This window comes from Puma concolor, chromosome A1 (genome assembly GCF_028749965.1).
Source record: "Puma concolor isolate L17-30 chromosome A1, mPumCon1.1.hap2, whole genome shotgun sequence".
NCBI lineage: Eukaryota > Metazoa > Chordata > Mammalia > Carnivora > Felidae > Puma > Puma concolor.
In genome coordinates, this window is record NC_141667.1 from 150,973,706 (window position 1) to 150,992,814 (window position 19,109).

The following is a 19,109-nucleotide window of genomic DNA, read 5'->3' on the forward strand; positions in this document are numbered from 1 at the left end:
TCGAGGTCCCAACCCATGTGGATTCCTTGATTTGCACAGAATATGCCCGGGAAGGGTCCTAAGGAGGTCACAGCAGGTGAAGACAAGGGCTGAGGCCTTTACTCCTTCCTGCTCAGCCCTGTTGCCTGGAGCTTTAGCATCAATAAATGCTACTTTCGCAACAGCAAAACCAAAATCATCTCTTGGCCCCTGGAGAATCCCTACCTTCAAGGGAGGCCTGCACTCCAAGATTTTATTTGGCTTTATTCTCCATATTTGTATTTCGAAATAACATTTTCCCAAATAGGAAGTAACAGCCATCACGCTGGCTCTCTCTAAGCTGCTCCACTCCCTCCCTGATTAAGACTATGGACCCTTGGTCTGTCTCTGTCCTGCCCTGCGAGTTCCCTACCCTGATGTCCCTCTGTCCTTCTGTCCTCCCTGCTCCACTTGGGAAAACCTGCCGTCCTCAAAGCTCAGCTCTGACCCCGCCCCCACCCCCCCCCCCCCCCCCCAGCAGGCTTGTTCAGGCCCCAGCCTCCCTGGTTTGGGGCCACCCCAGTGCTCTTGCATCCTGAGACATCTACATCCGCCGACAAGGACACAGGCTGGCACTTCTATTTTTTCATTTCTCACTGTGTCTTGGCATACCGTCCTTATTCAATAAATGCATGTGGAATAGAACAACTGTAAATCTGCATTAATCAGGGAAGCAAGAGTATGGATCATGAACAATACTAGCCTTCAGGAATATTTATAACTCATCTTTTTTTTTAAGTTTATTTATTTTGAGAGAGACAGAGAGAGTGAGATGGGGAGGTAGGAGAGAGAGAGAGAGAGAGAGAGAGAGAGAGAGAGAGAGATCCTAAGCAGGCTTTGCACTATCACCACAGAGCCCGACATGGGGCTCGAACCCATGAACTGTGAGATCATGACCTGAGCCAAAACCAAGAGTCAGACGCTTAACCAAGTGAGCCACCCAGGGTACCCCATAGTAACTCATCTTATTGAGAACTCACTATGTGCCAGGCACTGGGCCAACCATTCCCATACAGTTGTCAGTCAAAGCTCAGAGGTGTCAGTCAAAGTTCAGAGGCTGTATCTACCATTACCTCCCTTTACTTTCTAGAACAGAAGCTTGGGAGGCTGTGACTGGGAACCAAGGAGACCTGACCTTAGGACTTAAATGCTCCTAACCACCAGGCAGGGCTTCCTCAGGGATGAATGGAGTTAAAAGGTTTATTTTCCAAATTTTAATGATTTGATTAAAAAAAATTTTTTTAACGTTTATTTTTGAGAGAGACAGAGCACAAGCAGGGGAGGGACAGAGGGCGAGGGAGACAAAGAAACTGAAATAGGCTCCAGGCTATGAGCTTTCATCACAGAGCCCGGACGTGGGGCTCAAACTCACGAACCGTGACATCATGACCTGAGCTAAAGTTGGACGCTTAACTGACTGAGTCACTCAGGCACCCAATGATTTGATTTTTTAATTTTCCTACTGTTTTTCTGGGATGCTGGAAAGGTCTGACCAAGATTAAAAATTTGCCAGATATCTGCACCCCCACGTTCATTGCAGCATTATTTACAATAACCAACACGTAGAAACAACCCAAGTGTCCATCCACAGATGGATGGATAAATATTTACAATGGAATATCATTTGGCCATAAAAAAGAAGAAAATCCTGCCATTTGCAACAACATGGATGGCACTTGAGGGCATTATGCTGCATGAAATAAATCAGACAGAAGAAAGACAAATACTGTATGATCTCATATGTGGAATCTGAAAAAAAACAAACTCATTGATACAGAGATCAGATTGGTGGCTGCCAGAGGTGGAGGAGTAGGAGATGGGAGAATTAGGCAAAGATGGTCAAAAGGTATAAACTTCCAGTTATAAGTAAGTCCTGAAGATGTAATGTACAACATGCTGACTATAGTTAACAATACTGTATTGTACATTTGAAAGATGCAAAGAGAGTAGCTCCTTAAAGTTCTCATCAGGAGGGGGGCATCTAGGTAGCTCAGTGTTGGTTAAGGGTCCGACTTGGGCTCAGGTCATGATCTCACGGTTCATGAGTTTGAGCCCCGCATGGGGCTCTGTGCTGACAGCGTGGAGCCTGCTTGGGATTTCCTCTCTCCCTCTCTGCCCCTTCCGTGCTCTCTCTCTCTCTCAAATATAAATAAATAAACTTAAAAAAAAAAGTTCTCATCAGGAGGAGAAAATGTTAACTGTGTGAAGTGATGGTTGTTTAACCTTACTGTGGTGATCATTTCACAATATATACATATAGCAAAGCATTGAGTACACCTAAAACTTTTACAGTGTTACATGTCAATTATATCTCAATAAAACTGGGGGGGGGGGAAGGGGGAAAATGCCAAAGATGAACCACAGAGAGGACAACCTGCCTGAGGGCTGACCACAATTATACACAAAACCTCCCGTAATATCTCCAGTCATTAAGAAGATTAGGTTCAAATCAGTATAGTGTATCTGAATGAATGACAAAATGTCCATTAAAGGAATGTTGCATCCCTAAGCAGTGAGTAGGGTCACATTATATGAACATTTAATTTGCTAAAACTCATTCTTCTAGATGTAGACAAAAGAGAGGCGATGAAATTCAGAGGTGCTAAAAATGATAATTTGTGGGGCACCTGGCTGGCTCAGTTGGTTAAGCATCTGACTTCAGCTCAGGTTGTGATCTCATGGTTCGGGAGTTCAAGCCCCGTGTCGGGCTCTGTGCTGACAGCTCAGAGCTTGGAGCCTGCTTCAGATTCCGTGTCTCCCTCTCTCTCTGCCCCTCCCCTGTTCACGCTCTGTCTCTCTTTCCTTCAAAAATAAATGAACATTAAAAAAATTTTTTAATGCTATTTTTCATTCTTACGTCCTGTGTGTTACCATACACAGTATATATTTGCACACAAGTATTAAAGTGCAGAATTTCTATATAATTTCTTTTATTATTTATTTTTGAGAGAGAGAGAGACAGAGCACAGTGGGGTAGGGGCAGAGAGAGGAAGAGACACAGAATCCAAAGCAGGCTCCAGGCTCCAAGCTGTCAGCACAGAGCCCAATGCGGGTGTCCAACCCGTGAATTGCAAGATCATGACCTGAGCCAAAGTCGGACGCTTAACTGACTAAGCCACCCACGTGCTCCCAGAATTTCTCTATAAAAAACATGAACACTGTGCTTTCTGAGCAGTTACAGATGCTTTCTTTTTAAAATGGCTAAGGGTAATTTTGGTGGTCAGCTATTCTTGTCTTCCTGGCTGACACTAGATCAGGTGAGAGGCGTTGAGTGTAAGGCCTTGTGTGTATAGTCGGGGCACCTCCCCAGCGAAGGTGCCTGTCCCCACAGGGCTGCTGAGCGTTTGGGTCACAGGGGTTCACACTTTACCCTACACTTCAGACCTCAACACATCTGGGCAGATGATGTACTTTTGTCACCTTGCTCATTAAAAAAAAAACAACCGTGGGGCGCCTGGGTGGCGCAGTCGGTTAAGCGTCCGACTTCAACCAGGTCACGATCTCGCGGTCCGGGAGTTCGAGCCCCGCGTCAGGCTCTGGGCTGATGGCTGATGGCTCAGGGCCTGGAGCCTGTTTCTGATTCTGTGTCTCCCTCTCTCTCTCTGCCCCTCCCCCGTTCATGCTCTGTCTCTGTCCCAAAAATAAATAAACGTTGAAAAAAAAAAAAAATTTTAAAAAAATAAAAAAAAAAAAAAAACAACCGAATAGTTACCTTCTAATGGAAATACTATAAAATTTTGAACAGTTCCATTCAGATATAAGTCACATACCTTAATATTCTCCCATTTCAATTGTACAGTTCAGTGGTTTTCAGTACAGTTGATCATTGAACAACACAGGTTTGAAGTGCTCAGGTGGACTTTTTTTGATAACTTCAGTACTGTACTGTGAATATCTTTTTCTCTTCCTTATGCTTTTCTTCATAATGTTTTCTTTTCCCTAGCTCACTTTATTGTAAGAACACAGTATAGACTCCATAGAACATACAAAATATGTGTTACTGCTTATCGGTGAGACTTCCGATCAACAGTAGGTTATTAGTAGCTGGGTTTGGGGGGAGTCAAAAGTTATCTGGAGATTTTCGACTGTGTGGAGTGTTGGTGCCCCTAACTCCCCAATTGTTCGAGGGTCAACTATGTGTTCACAGAGTTGTCCAACCATCACTACAATCTATGTTCAGGTGAAACTTTTCTTTCTTTCTTTGTTTTTTTTTTTTTTTTTTTTGCTGTTTATTTATTTTTTGAGAGGGGGGAGGGGCAGAGAGAGAGAGAGAGAGAGGCAAAGACAGAGACAGAGGATCCAAAGCAGGGCTCTGTGCCGACAGCAGTGAGCCTGACGCAGGGCTTGAACTCATGAACTGTGACATCATGACCTGAGCCGAAGTCAGATGCTCAACCAACTAAGCCACCCAGGTGTCCCCAGGTGAAACTTTTCATAACATTAATTTTTATAATCTCTGTGTGGGTGAAACTTTTCATAATATTAATTATTCTGCAAAATATCAAAGTTCTCGGGGGGGGGGGGGGGAGGGGAGGGGAACGTGGTCAAATTCCAGTCACTGTAAAGACCACAGAGCTACGTGAGACAATTCTGTCTGATCATTTTTGGAGTCTTCCCTGGCATCCCGGGAATCCTTCTAGAATTACAGCTGCGCCTCATGAAGGGGAGCTGACAGGCATTGCAGATGACTTGAAGGCCCCTGTACAAACTCTGGAAAGGTTTTAAATCTGAGATACTTTCATGAGAGTGCTCTAGGGCCTCTGTTGTCCACCTGTCTCCTGCAACTCCCCTTCTCCGGGCCGGCCAGCAGTCTGAACTCCTGTCAGGCATGTATGTTCTTCGAGCGTGTCTCTGGCTCTCAGATCCAGAGTAGCCTTCTTGGTGGGAATGTGGGGGTGCTGCTGCCAGAGCCCCAGCGGCGGCTGGGCTGGTTAAAGCGCCCTTGTCCTGAGGACCACCAGCTGTGTCCGTCCACACCCAGCCACTCAGGCACAGTTTGGGAGAATATTCTGGGGGGGCGGGGGGCGGGGGGGGGCAGCTGCCAGGAGTGGTTTCCGAGGTCTTTGCGCAAGAAGGCATAAATCTAATTTCAACATAAAATCTCTTGCATGCTGACATCTATTCAATAAGCTCTTTCATTAAACTAAGCACCATCTCTCTCCCCTTGCAGCTCTCCCTCTTGGCAGGCTTCTCCTTGCACTCTACTGAGATGAAGTAAATAAAACGGCCTTGACACCATGCTCTTACTATTTTAAAAAAATTTGGGGCGCCTGGGTGGTGGCTCAGTCGGTCAAGCGTCTGACTTCGGCTCAGGTTGTGATCTCACAGTTCGTGAGTTCAAGCCCGCGTCAGGCTCTGTGCTGACAGCTCGGAGCCCGGAGCCTGCTTTGGATTCTGTGTCTCCCTCTCTCTCTCTGCCCCCGCCCCGCCCCACCCCCCCACCCTCCCCCCCCCCACCCTCCCCCCCCCCACCCCCGGCTTGTGCTCTGTCTTTCTCTCAAAAATAAATAAACATCAAAAAAAGATTTTTTTAAATGTTTATTGATTTTTGAAGGAGAGAGAGACAGGGTGTGAATGGGGGAGGGGCAGAGAGTGAGGGAGACACAGAATCCGAAATAGGCGCCAGGCCCTGAGCTGTCAGCACAGAGCCTGATGTGGGGCTCGAACTCAGAAACCGCGAGATCGTGACCAGAGCCGAAGTCGGACGCTCAACCGACCAAGCCACCCAGGCGCCCAAATGATTTTTTTTTTTTTAATTTAAGAAATGGAATAAAACTGCTTTTCTCAGGCATTTCTTTTGCCATGCATGTCAGAATTCCTGTCTGGAATCCCTTGCATCTGTAAAAAGAACAGCAGTGAGGATCCATTTTTCACCTATGAGATCAGCAAAGATCCAAGAGTTTGACAAGAAGCAAGAGTTTAAATTTGTGCACCCTTTTTGGGAGGCAATTTGGCAATCTTTCAAAATTAAAAATGTACACATCTGTTGGCCAGAGCTGTTGCTAGGAACGTATCCAACAGATAACTCCGCAGTGGGGTATGTGTGAGTGCAGGAGGATGGTTGCTCAGTGCTGGAGACTGGGGACAGCCTGCTGCGTGGCAGGGGCCAGGGAAGTGGCAGTGCAACCATGTGGTGGGGCCCCTGTGGGACCATAGGCAAGTGGCCTTCCACAGAGAATGAAGTGAAGCTCGGTGTTTTCCTGGAAAACAAGCTACATCTCCAAGATGTGTCAGGGGAGAAAGCAGCTCACAGAACAGGAGTAAATTATGCAAGGAGGGGTGGGGAGACACGTATTTCTGGAAGGGCACCCGAGACCTGGGCGGGGGTGGGGGCAGTGGTTGCCCCTGAGGAGGGGACTGGATGTAGGCCAGAAACTTCCTTTCCACTCCACATGTGCTCTTTGTAAGGTTACAATATTTCTCCACGTGCCCATATATTCTATTTTACCATGTGCGGCTCTATGAATGAGATATTGGGGGGTATGGGATTGTCATCCAGCCCAGTCTGACTTTGCAGACTTCTCCGTGACTCCCCAGTCCCGCTCACCCAGAAGAACGATGGACACAAGGAGGGGAAACTCTGCCTGAGCACACCTTCCCATGTATAAAAGGGCGGGCTCAGGGTCACCCAGGGGTGTTCCCACTTCTGGGTAGTGTGAGGTGCCCACGTAGAAAATGCGGGGGATGCACAGGAAGCCAATACTTTCAGAACCTTATCTTGTCTGATCCTCATGACGTCCTGTGCCAAGGCTGTGGCTCCCATGGACAGACAGAGTACCTCTGGCTCTTGTAGTGAGTCACAGCCGGGTTTATCTGAGTGACTGCAGGTTGTCTCCCTGGTGCTCCCCCCAAATCAGCATAAGCCCTGTCTTACGGTCCTACCCCAAGGAGTGAGAAATAGCTCCCACAGAGGTGACTTGGTTTTTGGGGGGAGATGCCCACCCTGATGAAAAAACCTCTGAGCTCCCCTGGTGGGGTCCAGGCCATGCTGCCATGCCCTCTCTCGATCCCTGGGAGACTCCTTCTTGGCCCCCACCAGACATTCCTGCTTCTGACTCCACTTTCTCTGCCCCTCTGGGTCACGGCAACTACAGCAAGTCTGGCTCCTCCTGTGTCCCTCCCTCCCTTGCACAGGCAAGACGGTAAGATCCCTCCTGAGGTGGCTTAAAGAAATGCCTAGCCTTGGGACAGAGGCCACTCTGGCCCAACCACCCCAGCTTAGCACCTGCCCCGTGCCCACACCCCACTCTGGCATCCAGAGCTTCCAAACAGCTTCCCAGGGCCCTACTCTTAAATCACATGGGGAAAGTGAGTGAAAAGGAGAAAAGCCAAATTAAACACCAGGAAAAGCTCCAGATGGAGGCAGGATGGAGACTAGTGGCCCCTCTGCCTGGCTCACCTTGGGGTCTTGGGGGATCCAACACACCCTCTGCAAACAGCATGAAAGATCATACTGGAACTCAGGATGAAAGGCACCACAATGAGGTCCTTCCATGCAGGCAGGGGACTCTCAGCCTCGGAGTGACAGATGACGACAATGATCAAATCGGGAGGCCAAGTCCCCCGGACACATAGCCAAAACTGAGAGCACCAAACTCCTAGAATCTTCTTTATAACCCTTGGAATGCCTGGGGTGGCGGAGAGGAGCAGGGGCTATTTGAGGCCTGGAGGATGAGGGAAGAGGTCAAATTCACAGTGGGCAGGCTGGGGTCTGTATTATGAATCTGTGACTACACTTTTGGAAAATCTCTCCTTCCCTCTAGGCATTAGCTTCCTAATGAAAGGCCTGCCCTCACTGTAAGTGAGGGTGGACGGTTCGAGGCAGAGATCCAGCCTGCGTCCCCCAAGGGTTAGGGGCTCACTCCACGGGTGCACATTACCACCCAGCCGGGCTGGGCACCCCCCGCCCCCCCCCCCACCCAGGACTGAGGGTGCTTTCTCCACCACCATCCCATGCTTCTCCGCACTGAAGGGGCTGACCTTCTTAGTCCACGAGCCTAGTACAGATTAGATACTAGTCCAGTTCTCAGGTCGGCTTACTCTCCACCCAGGCAGAAGACATGCCAGTTGGATTTCTTTCTCACAAAATTCCTGAGCATGTGTGTTTGTGAGAATGTGTGTATACATGTGAGTGTCTGAGTATCAGGGTGTGTATGTGTGTGAGTGAGCGTGTTGGGTTATGTGAGTATATATGAGTGGATGCGAATGTGTGTTTGAGTGTTGGGTGTGTGTGAGAGTATGAGTGTGCATGTATATGTGTGAATTTGTATTTGAGTGTTGGGTGTGAGTGTGCATGAGTATGAGCATGTGTGGGTGTGAATGTGGGTTTGAGTGTTGGGTGTCTGTGGGTGTGTATGAGTATGAGCATGTATAGGTGTGAGTATAGGTTTGAGTGTTAGGTATGTGTGTGTGGGTTTGACTGTTGTGTGTGTGAGTATATGGGTGTGAGTGTGGGTTTGAGTGTTGGGTGGGTGTGGATATGAGTGTGGGTTTGAGTGTTGGGTGGGTGTGAGTGTGTATGGGTGTGAGTGTGAGTTTGAGTGTTGGGTGTGTGTGTGTATGGGTGTGAGTGTGGGTTTGAGTGTGGAGTGAGTGTGAGTGTGTGTGGGTGTGAGTGTGGGTTTGAGTGTTGGGTGTGTGTGTGTATGGGTATGAGTGTGGGTTTGAGTGTGGAGTGAGTGTGAGTGTGTGTGGGTGTGAGTGTGGGTTTGAATGTTGGGTGTGTATAGGTGTGAGTGTGTGTTTGAGTGTTGGGTGGGTGTGGATATGAGTGTGGGTTTGAGTGTTGGGTGGGTGTGAGTGTGTATGGGTGTGAGTGTGGGTTTGAGCGTTGGGGGTGTGTGTGTGGGTTTGAGTGTTGGGTGGGTGTGAGTGTGTGGGTGTGAGTGTGGGTTTGAGTGCTGGGTGTGTGTGAGTGCGTGTGGGTGTGAGTGTGGGTTTGAGTGCTGGGTGTGTGTGAGTGCGTGTGGGTGTGAGTGTGGGTTTGACTGTTGGGTATTTGTATGTGGTGTGTTAGTTATGGAGCAGGTCTACTCTCCTGGGTGAGGCCCCCAGGTCAGGGAGGCCACTGGGCCAACCAAGAGGACCACAGTGGAGGCTATGACCTCTCTGGGCAGCACCATATTGATGCATGGGGACTACAATTCCTGCTGCCTCCTCGCAGAAGCAAGACCAAAGGCAGAGGTGCCAAGGGGATGAGAGGTCCCATGGCAGTGTTCTCACACAAAGACACAGGGACCCCAAAGCCTGGCTCAAGGTCAGAAGGGAACTGGCTCCTCTGAGGATGGCCTCACCCTGCCTCTGGCTTCTCTGGGACCCCATGGGTTAAAGTTTGCCACACCACTGGAATCCCTTTGATAACAGGAGACTCCACTTCCTGCAGTAAATGTGGGCAAGGCATTTCTATTTTTAAGAAAAAAGTTCTTGTTGTCCTTATCATTTCAGGATTTCACAAAGAGCAAAGGGAGAAACAACATATACTCTAAATTGTACTAAAACACGCTTTCAAGAAAGTGTGAAGTCTTGTTTAAACTGCCAAAACTTGGCCGTAAAAATAAAGTCAAACTTTTTTTGGTGAAATATTCCCTTGGAAAACGAAAGAGACAGCCAATCAGATCAACTTGCTTCTTTTTTGCATCAATCTCCAGAACTTTCTCCCAAGGGTGTTTGTAACCTCCAGTCCATCTCCCTTTACGAGCAAATTTCACTAAATATGAAAATAATCCTTCAATGTAAAAGCACTGTCTGCTAATGTTACATCACCGAATTTCCAGAAGGTTCCTGTGAACTTGGGAAACCCCCAGTGAATAAGACCAACTGATGGAGGAATGGCGTGATGAAGGGGAGGAGGAGGTGGGAAGATCACTTCCAGCCCTGAGCCCCTCCCCAGATGGCTTCTGGGAAGCCGTCTGTCTGAGAGTGCACATAGTGGTCTTGTGGGCAGGGTGCCAGCAGGGTTTGGGAACTTCTAGGACTGGCTTCCGTGAGCCAACCATATGCACCTCTTCTCAACTCCACCATCAGGGACTTCACATTGATGACCTGAAATTAGCCATGGTGAGCCGGTGGTCAAACATTTAGCAGCACATCCCTGAGCAGAGGCTCTGTTTGGTGAGGCTCTTGTGGCTTGGGGACATAGCAAGGCAAGCAATCTGACCCCAGAGTCTGTTCCCCAAGAACTCCAGTCCAGCCCCTTCTGAGGTACCCTTCCATGAACTGAACCATTACAGGGAGGAAAGGAGTGTTAGATATGACGGGGTTCCCAGAGCCAGAAGAAGTCTGAGCTCTCCCCTGTGTCTTGTAAACTCCCTGGAACTCTGTTTCCTCAGCTGAAATGAGAGACAACCCCCCTAAGCTCATGACAAGCTCTCCTAAAGACTGCTGTGCAAGCAGATAGACGTGTGTGTGTGTGTGTGTCTGTGTGTGTGTGTGTGTGTGTGTGTGTGTCCTGGCCCCTTTTGATTCTGGGGAATGAAACCACACCTGCTTCTCACAGGGAAGAGATGAGTAGGAAGAATATCTACATGCATGGAGGCCAAATGGAGTGAGTGCCATATTTACAGGACACAAGCCCTGACTTCTAGAAAAACTGGAAACTATTTGGTCAAACGGGGTATGTAGCACCATGCCAGTGAAGGATGGGGTCTTTAACTGATGCCTACATTCACCTTCTGACTATGGTGGGTCCAGTCTGCAAGTTCTGGGACCAGGGCACTTCCATGTGTGTGTCAGACATAGAGGGGAGACTGGTAGCCTCTGGCCAACATCCCTGTGGCCATGACTTGACCATCTGAGATTAGCAACACTGGACTATTCTTGGGGAAGGCACCTAAAAGCCAGAGCCCAAATAATAATGGATAAATTATTGGATAATGGATAGGGGAAGCTGGGTGTCTCAGTCGGTAAAGCGTCTGCCTTCAGCTCAGGTCATGATCTCACAGTTCATGAGTTCAAGCCTTCAAGCCCTGGGTCAGGCTCTGTGCTGACAGCTCAGAGCCTGGAGCCTGCTTTGGATTCTGTGTCTACCTCTCTCTCTGCCCTTCCCCTGATCACATACTCTCTCTCTCTCTTGAAATAAACACTAAAAATGTTTTTAAAAATTATTGGATAATGGATAAATAAACAATGGCCCTCAAAGATATCGGGTCCTAATCCCTGGAAGCTATAAAAATATCTTGATGCAAAAAGGTCTTTGGAGATATGATTAAATTAAAGATCTTGAGATGGGAGACTTTCCTGTATTATCCACTTGGGCCCTAAATGCAGTCACAAGTATTGTTATGAAAGGGAGGCAGAGAGACATTTGACATGGAAGAGAAGGTGAGGTGACCACAGAGGCACAGACTGGAATCAAGAGATGCAAGCCGAGGGATGCTGGCAGCCACCAAAGCTGGAAGAGGCAAGGGACAGATTCTTCCCTAGAGTGTCCAGAGAAAGTGGGGCCCTGCTGACACCTTGATTTTGGTCCCATAAAACTGAGTTTTGGACTTCTAGCCTCCGAAACTGTGAGAAAATAAATTTAGGTTGTTTTAAAGCAACAAGTCTGTGCTAATTTGTTACAGCAGCCAGCAGAAACTAATATACCAACTAAGACAAAAGATAACGACTTCAAAGTCTTTTTACCTTCTAGCAAAATCTAAGAATTTGCTAATTTTCCATGGCCAAGTTTTTTTCCTCCCCTCTCATAAATTACTAAATGCAGGAGTAAAAGATAGGGCAGATTTAAGAATTCATGGATGGGGGTGCAACTGGGTGGCTCACTTGGTTGAGCGTCTGACTTGACATAAGCTCAGCTCATGATCTCATGGTTTGTGAGTTCAAGTCCCACACTGGGGTCCCTGTTGTCAGTGCAGAGCCTGCTTCGGATTCTCTGCCCCCCTCTTTCTACCCCTCCCCTCCTTGCATGCTCTCTCTCTCTCTCTCTCAAAAATAAATAAAACATTAACAAAAAAAAGAATTCACGGATGGTAAGTGCAATCCTTTTTGCCAAACTCTCATGCATGCGTGGTCTACACCTCCATGCCCTTGAACATGTTGTGCTCTCAGACTGGCACACCTGTCACCCTCTTCTCTCTGTGGAGCTCATACTTGAGGCCAGGCTCTTGCAGTACTGTTCCTGGGAAAGTTAGTGCTCCCTGCCTCTGCTGTGCTGGGGTCTCAACTCAGACTACGTGTGGGCCATCAGGTAACATCAGTGAGTGAGGCAGCTGGGCAGGAGGACTGGTGAGCTAGCACCCATCATCCTAGGGGCCACCGTGCATTATTCAGATATATATAACTCAGGGCTGCTCATCTTCAGATTTTTTCAAGAGAACTTGAAAATCCTCCCTACTTATGTGAAATCTCCCAATTTTGTAATGGAAGACTTTAAAACATAAAGTTTAAGCCCTGTGTACCACATAGAAAGATGTCTGCCGACTGGTTTGGCACAGAGTTACCAGGCTGTGGCTTGTGTCAGATGTCTTCTCTCTGTGGCAGCTTTTACCTAGTGAGCTACCCCATCCCTGCTTGGTGACCACCTGCCTCTCCAACTCCTTGCCCCTTCTCTGAGGGGAGGCTCGTGCCCATGTGGCCCCAGGGCCTGGAAAACACAGGCCCTCTCCAGGAGCAGCACTTCACTAATGGCTGAGCAAAGAAGGAAGGAGAGGAGGAATGGGAAGATAGTAACCTTTCTATTGGCAGACAGCAACATGCCAGCGTCTCTCAGATGTCAACAAAACCTACCTGTCCCTCAGCTAAACTCTCAGTGCACTGAAGCTCTGAGGGACATCTTCTCAGTGTGTGCAGGGTCAGCTAGCACTGGGTCCAGGTTTCTGCGGGAGAAGTGGCGTAGACAATGGGGAGTAAGAGCCAACCTAAGCCTGGTCATTAGCAGCTGAAGGGAAGGCTCTCAGCTCAACCCCTGCTGACCATGGACGGAACAGCCCTGAAGATGTGACCACATCACAGGTGGCATTCGAGGTGGCAGATCACAGCAGGGCCACAGCCAGCCCAGAGAGAAGACCGGAGACTGCTCCTGCTCAGACATAGGCATGTGCAGACCCCTTCGGCTTCCAGTTCCCCAAATGGAAAGTTGACGAGGGTAAGCGACTTATTCCAGGAGCTTCTTCACAATTTCTGCCCTGTCCTTGTACCAAGTACGCAATCATTGCCTTAACATTTTTCTATAAAATTGACCAAGTGTTTGAAAACTGACATAAATGCTCCACAAAAGAACACAACCATAAAAAGGAAAACCAGTATCACTTGTCATGCACACACAGGCCATTATCCAGAAACAAACAAACAAACAAAAAACGAGAACAACGTGTTTAATTCTCGAAGGCAGCTATTGTCAGGTTTGACTTGGGATGGCCTTCTCCATGCAAGGGGTGCTCAGCCAGTGTCGGGGGGGGGGGGGAAGGGGCTCTGTAAATGACACATTAGCACCCAGGTGAGAAGAAATAACTTTCCCATGTTGGATATCACTCCTTGACTTAACCAAGGGCTGCAAGGTGGGTGGGATACGCTGGGGTGGGGGGGCTTGATGTAGGGATATAGGTAGTCACAGGGCCAAAGCTCATCCTTTCCTTAGGGGACAAGACATATGCAGCCCTTTAAGAGAGCAGAACAGGACCCCAGATTTGGAGAGTCTGAGCCCATCTCTCTTTGCAGAGATGGGCTCAGAGAGACAACAGAGAAAGCTAGATGCAAGTTGGAAGCAGGAAGGCAGGCTGGGGGAGAGGCGGGCCCAGAAGGGCACCTGAGAGGAGAAAGGAGGGAAATTGCCAGTGCTGGAGAGGCAGAGCAAGGGTCTTGGTCAGTGTACTAGTCTGGCTCTAAGGCCACCAGTTGGCCAAGGGCCTTGAATGCCACACTGAAGGGTTTAGAACCCAAAGGTCTTCTGGCAAAACTGCCACCTTTGCTTCCTCTCTCTCTCTCTCTCTCTCTCTCTCTCTCTCTCTTGCGGGAAACATCCACAGGCAGGCCTATACATTGTTAACGATGCCCTGGAGCCCCGAGATTTTTGCTGAAAGTTCAGGAATTTAAATTGATGCCCACTTAAGGCATCAGTTGGCCAGGGGCCTTGAATGCCACACTGAAGGGTTTAGAACCCAAAGGGCTTCTGGCAAAACTGCCACCTTTGCTTCTTCTTCTCCTTCTCTCTCTCTCTCTCTCTCTCTCTCTCTCTCTCTCTCTCTCTCTCTCTCGGGAAACATCCAAGGCAGCCCTATACATTGTTAACGATGCCCTGTAGCCCGGAGATTTTTGCTGAAAGTTCAGGAATTTAAATTGATGCCCGCTTGGCCTGGGGGAGTCTGCATCCCAAAGTGAGCTGTGGGCTCCTTGGTCAGTGGTTCTTTTACACTTTCAGGAGCCGTTGGCCTCAGAAACAAGGCCTGTACAGATCTTGGCCCAGGGCTCACCGCTGGCACATCCCGCCCCACAGCCCTCGGCGAAGTCAGACAGAGGCCTTTCATGGCTTCAAAAGTTCCACCAGGTCCTCCAGCCACAGGAGGCTGGAATGGGTAACTGAATCCTACTCAAGGAAAAAAAATAAAAAAGGCACAGTGACCTTTTGTCCCAGCACAAGTTCCCGGCCCTCTCCCCAGCCAGCGGAGGCGGCCCAGCCAGGAGAGTAAGGAATTGCAGATGTGCGCGCAGGGCCGCAGCAGCCCTCGCCATGGCCCAGCAGTCTCCCGGGACAGCGCCGAGGCGCCGCGGTGTTCAGGACGCCGGAGCCCAGCCCCACTCCTCGTCCCGGACTCCTTCTCCCAGCTTTGCCTCGAGGCTCGGCGGTCCATGCTGCCTTTCCCCCCAAGCCTCGCCGAGAGCTCTTTCAGCAAAGAGGTGGCAACATGGAATCGACCCTTCTAGGGACAAGAGGTTCATTTTGGCACGCGAGGAGAACGCACAGGCCCTTCCCGAGCGCACGAGGGCAGCTCCCGACGCCACGGGGGCGAGCCCGGCCGGCTGCCGGGAGGTTGCAGGTGGGGTCGCCTCTCCTGGGTGGGCGCGGTGGGCTGAGAGCAGTGCTGGGCACCCAGCGCCCTGGATGCGTGAGCTTGCGCGTGGCCGCCTTTGTGGGCGACTTGGGGTGCTTTTCTCACTGGACATGGGGGGAGGGAGGGAGGATACCTCTGTGTTGTGAGGGTCCAGGCCCGGGACAGGACCAATTTCGTCCCCTCCGTGGACGGCCGGGCCGGGTCGCCCTCACCAAGTCCGACACCAGGGTTGGGCACCCTTCTCCCCCACCCCTCCCTGGGACACCCACTCGGAGACAAGGGGCAGAAGGAGGCAGGCCCGGTCGGTGAAAGCCCCTTCTCGGACCTGGACAGATCGATGCCCCCATCCCGCACCACCTCCGGGTCCCCGGCGCCCGGCTCTCGGGCCCAGGCGCCGAGAGACTGGGGAGCCGGAACCCGCGGCCACCACACTCACCGCACATCGTGGCTGCTGCTTGCGCCCTTCGCGGCTCTGGGACTCTGCGCGCCCTGGACACTCGGAATTCCGTGCGCGCCTGGCGCTCCGCGGGCCTGGACTCCCGCCGCTCGGCCTCAGGACCTTATAGCTCGGAGCCCTCCGCCAGAGGCGGGGCCAGGGCGGGGCCTCCTCCCGCCTGCCTGCTCCCCATTGGTCCCCGGTTGTCGTGACAACGGTGGGGACTGGGCCCCCAGGAGTCAGGGAACTGGGCGAGGGGCGGCTCCCAGGCTCAAGTTCGGTCTGTAACGCCTGGGTGTCGGGTCCTGAAGATGGACCGGGGGGTGGAGACCGTCTGAGTTCAGACCCAGACTCAGGCTCGGTCTAGGCGTGGGACCTTGGACAGGGGACTGAATCGCTTTGTGCTTCAGTTTCCCAGTCTGTAAAATGGGATGACAATGGAACCTACCTGCCTGGTCCTGGTGAGGATTAAGACGCAGAGCACAATGGCGGGCGTGACGCACGTGTTCCCCTGTGCGCCCTTCTGTTTGCCGGGCTTCTCCGAGGGCACCAGAATCGCTGCACACTGTAGGTGTTCAAGCCTGGTCCCCTCTCTGTAAGGAGAGAACTCTAGAGCCTGATTGATAAATGAGAAAACTGAGGCCCCCTCCGAGGTGGAAAGCGACTTTGCCAAAACAGGGCAGCCGGAATTGACAAATTCTGGCAGTGGCAGAATTCGAACCCGGGATTTCCTGGAGAGCCGGAGCTTCAAGATGAGGATTCCCCCCAGGTCGTGAGCCAAGCAGGAGCGACCCAGGGAACCACCCCCTCCCGGAGCAGCCCTGGCGGACCTGTGAGCAGCGCTGGCGGACCTGTCCTCAGCGCACTGGCCTGCACAAGCCAGGGGCTTCTCCGCCCACCCGCCTAGAGCCCGAATGGGGCCCAGCTGTGAGTCACTGAGACTTGAGTTCCTCCGCCCTGGTTCCCGGCCGTCTCCTCCCCTCCCCACTGCGCTCCGGGCCTCGGTCTCCCGAGGAAGGTCACGAGAACTGGCCCAACACTGGCGTACTTTGAAGCCATCTGGTGTTTTTTATTTTACTTAAAAAAAAAAAAAAAAAATCTTGATATTCTAAACAGATCCTCCCCAGTCGTGTTAGAGCACAAAACGAAACTTTTTGCGTCTTGTCTCTGGCATTTTTCCTGATGTAATTAATCTCTGTAGCTTCACCAGGGCTCTGCAGGTCCTACGGGGGAGAAGGTGTTTGGTTTACCCACTTGCCCGTTGAGGAAACTGAGGCTCAGCCACAGTAAGGAAGGGGTTTGGTTGAGTCATCCTGCTGGGAAACAGTGGAACCGGTTCTGGAGCAGCTGTGTTTGCCTTTCACCCTTCACTCTGCAGGGTCACTTTCATTTCGTTCATCCATTCATTCCCTCATTCCTAAGCAGCTGCTTCATACCTGTCCTGATGCTTAATGGGACTTAATGATGAGTGGAAATAGTCCATTCCAGGGACTCATGTGGCATTTACGGAGTGGTGGGAGGCAGACATTAATCCAGTGACACCAGGAGAACAAGAACATTCCAGGTTGGGATTGGGAGACAGGGAGGGGGCAGGGCAGGTTGGTGGGAGGGGGCCAGACTCTGCCTGGGACTGGGCTGGGGCTGGAGTTGGTACAGGTCAGTGTAGACCCAGGGCAGCTTGCCAGAGGAAGTTAACAGACTGGAAAAGGGAAGTTCAGGCATATGCAAAGGTCCCACTGCTGACAATGATAGCTGGAGTTTGGAGTCTGGAGATGAGGCTGTTCTGCCCCAGCCCAGAGATGGGAACTTGAGTCCCACCCTATGTAACTGAGGTGGGAACAGCATGGTGTCATCAGGCCCTCTGCAAGCACCAAGACACCAGGAGCCCTGGGATCCTAGCAGCTTCCAGATCTATCTCCCATCCAGCTCCCCAGTGAGGAGTGGCATGGATGCTAGGACCCCTGTGGAGGTATCTGCATCTGCTAGCCCATTATCCCTCCTGCTTTGGGACTAGTTATGTGACCTGGACCACATAGCCACTAGGTCCCCCTGGCCCTGGGATTGGTTCAGGAATCAGCATGTGGCTCATGCTGAGCTCTTGACAACCTGCTCAGGGACATGGGAGAGATCAGAAAAGATGAGTTTCTTCCCTGTCTGGTGGCACAGCTGTCTGGAGGGTAGACTGGTGATGCTGGGGACCCTCTTGTCAACTTTGGGGTGGGGTGGGGAGGAGCTGTCCAAGAGTGAGGCAGTCCAGAGCAAAACAGATCTCTAGGATGGAGACAGGTGCACATTTGTTTTTTGAGAGAGAGAGAGAGAGAGAGAGAGAGAGGGACAGCACGAGCAGGGGAAAGGAACAGAGGGAAAGAGGGAAAGAGAGAAAGGGAGAGACACAGAGAATCTTAAGCAGGCTCCACACTGAACATAAAGCCTGACACGGAGCTTGATCCCATGACCCTGAGATCATGACCTGAGCTGAAATCTAGAATCAGGACACTCAACTAACTGGGCCATCAGGAGCCCTGAAGATGCACATTTTTTGGAGCCCCTGGGTTTAGCTGGGGCTGAAGCCAGATTTATTCCTGGAATTCTTGGTATCAAGGCTCAATAAGTTCCCATCTTCACTGGAGGCACTTCAAAGTGACTTCTGTCATTCGCAACCAAATTGAGTCCTGATTGCTTCAACCTCCTGGAACTGTGATCTGAGGTTCAGGGAAGCAGTTAGGCAGCTGGTGGCCCCAATCTATAAGGTGCTGCCCCTTCCTGCCCTCAACCTAGTCAGGGACCTGTCCTGGTACAACCAGGAGGCCCCTGGGATTTAGTAAGATTAAACAATCTGCCCCAAGTCACACAGCCAGGAAGTAGGGGACTGGTCTGGATCAGGAGGCCCAGGCGTGGCCCCTCTCAGAAGAAGGAGGATACAAGACCATGGGTAGATGCCTTGCCTAGCCTGGCTCCATACCTGTGCTCCCAGGAGAATCCTGTGCCTGAGAATCGAGCTGGAGCCAGAAACCCACAGGGCCTGGCTGATCACCATGGATGGCTCTGACCTCACTTTCCAGGAGTGACCTTGACCCTTCTGGCCAACAGAATAAGACCACATGCTGGATTTGGTAAGAGCAGCCACAGATGTGGTTTCTTCACCTGCCCATTTTTTTCAGATCTCAAGTCAACTTTTATATAACTGGGGGAATTTGTTCACTGACTGGTTTCTCCCAAAAAACCCAGAAATCTACTTCCTTCTCCTCTTTCCACATAGTTCACTAAGTCCCACGGCTGTCCTGGTAGACACGGAATGTGCTTGCTAGCCTTGGACCACAGCGTCTGTTCAGATGCTTTTTTTTCCTTTAACATTTCCACTGGGTCCTGGAGTGGGTTATAGGGTTCCAGGTATGATGAGGGCTGCCCTCTAACTCCTGTGGGATTCCTAGCTGGGCTTTCAACAGCTCCCATGCTGTCATCGGGGCCCTCACCACCAGTCTCCACTTATCCCAGCTGGGCTGTGGCCACTGGGTGGCCCAGGGTAGTCACCTGTTCCTCCTGATCTTCTTGTTCCTCACTGAGAGCAGAAATGCCAGGCAGACCTCGATGTCAGCTCCTGAAGGTCCCAGGGACCCAGCCCTGCCAAGAGCCGTGCAGCGCAGGCCTTCCCAAGCTTCAGCAGAGGGTCC

General features: G+C 50.8%; 1 protein-coding gene across 2 annotated transcripts in view; it reads right to left on the minus strand.

The window, feature by feature from the left end:
- The window catches only part of GFPT2 (glutamine--fructose-6-phosphate transaminase 2), a 49,098-nt gene extending 32,720 nt beyond the window's left edge, over positions 1-16,378 (minus strand). Inside the window, exons 1-2 of one of the 2 annotated variants that reach the window (XM_086706551.1) lie at positions 16,269-16,378; positions 15,439-16,031 (exon numbers count right to left, since the gene is read on the minus strand). In XM_086706551.1, coding sequence (XP_086562677.1) covers positions 15,439-15,445 — 7 coding nt within the window. In that variant the 5' untranslated portion in view covers positions 15,446-16,031; positions 16,269-16,378. Of the gene's footprint in view, positions 1-15,438; positions 16,248-16,268 lie in introns of those variants that run through there. The other variant, XM_086706548.1, reaches the window with a different exon arrangement.
- Between the last annotated feature and the right edge of the window lie 2,731 nt (positions 16,379-19,109).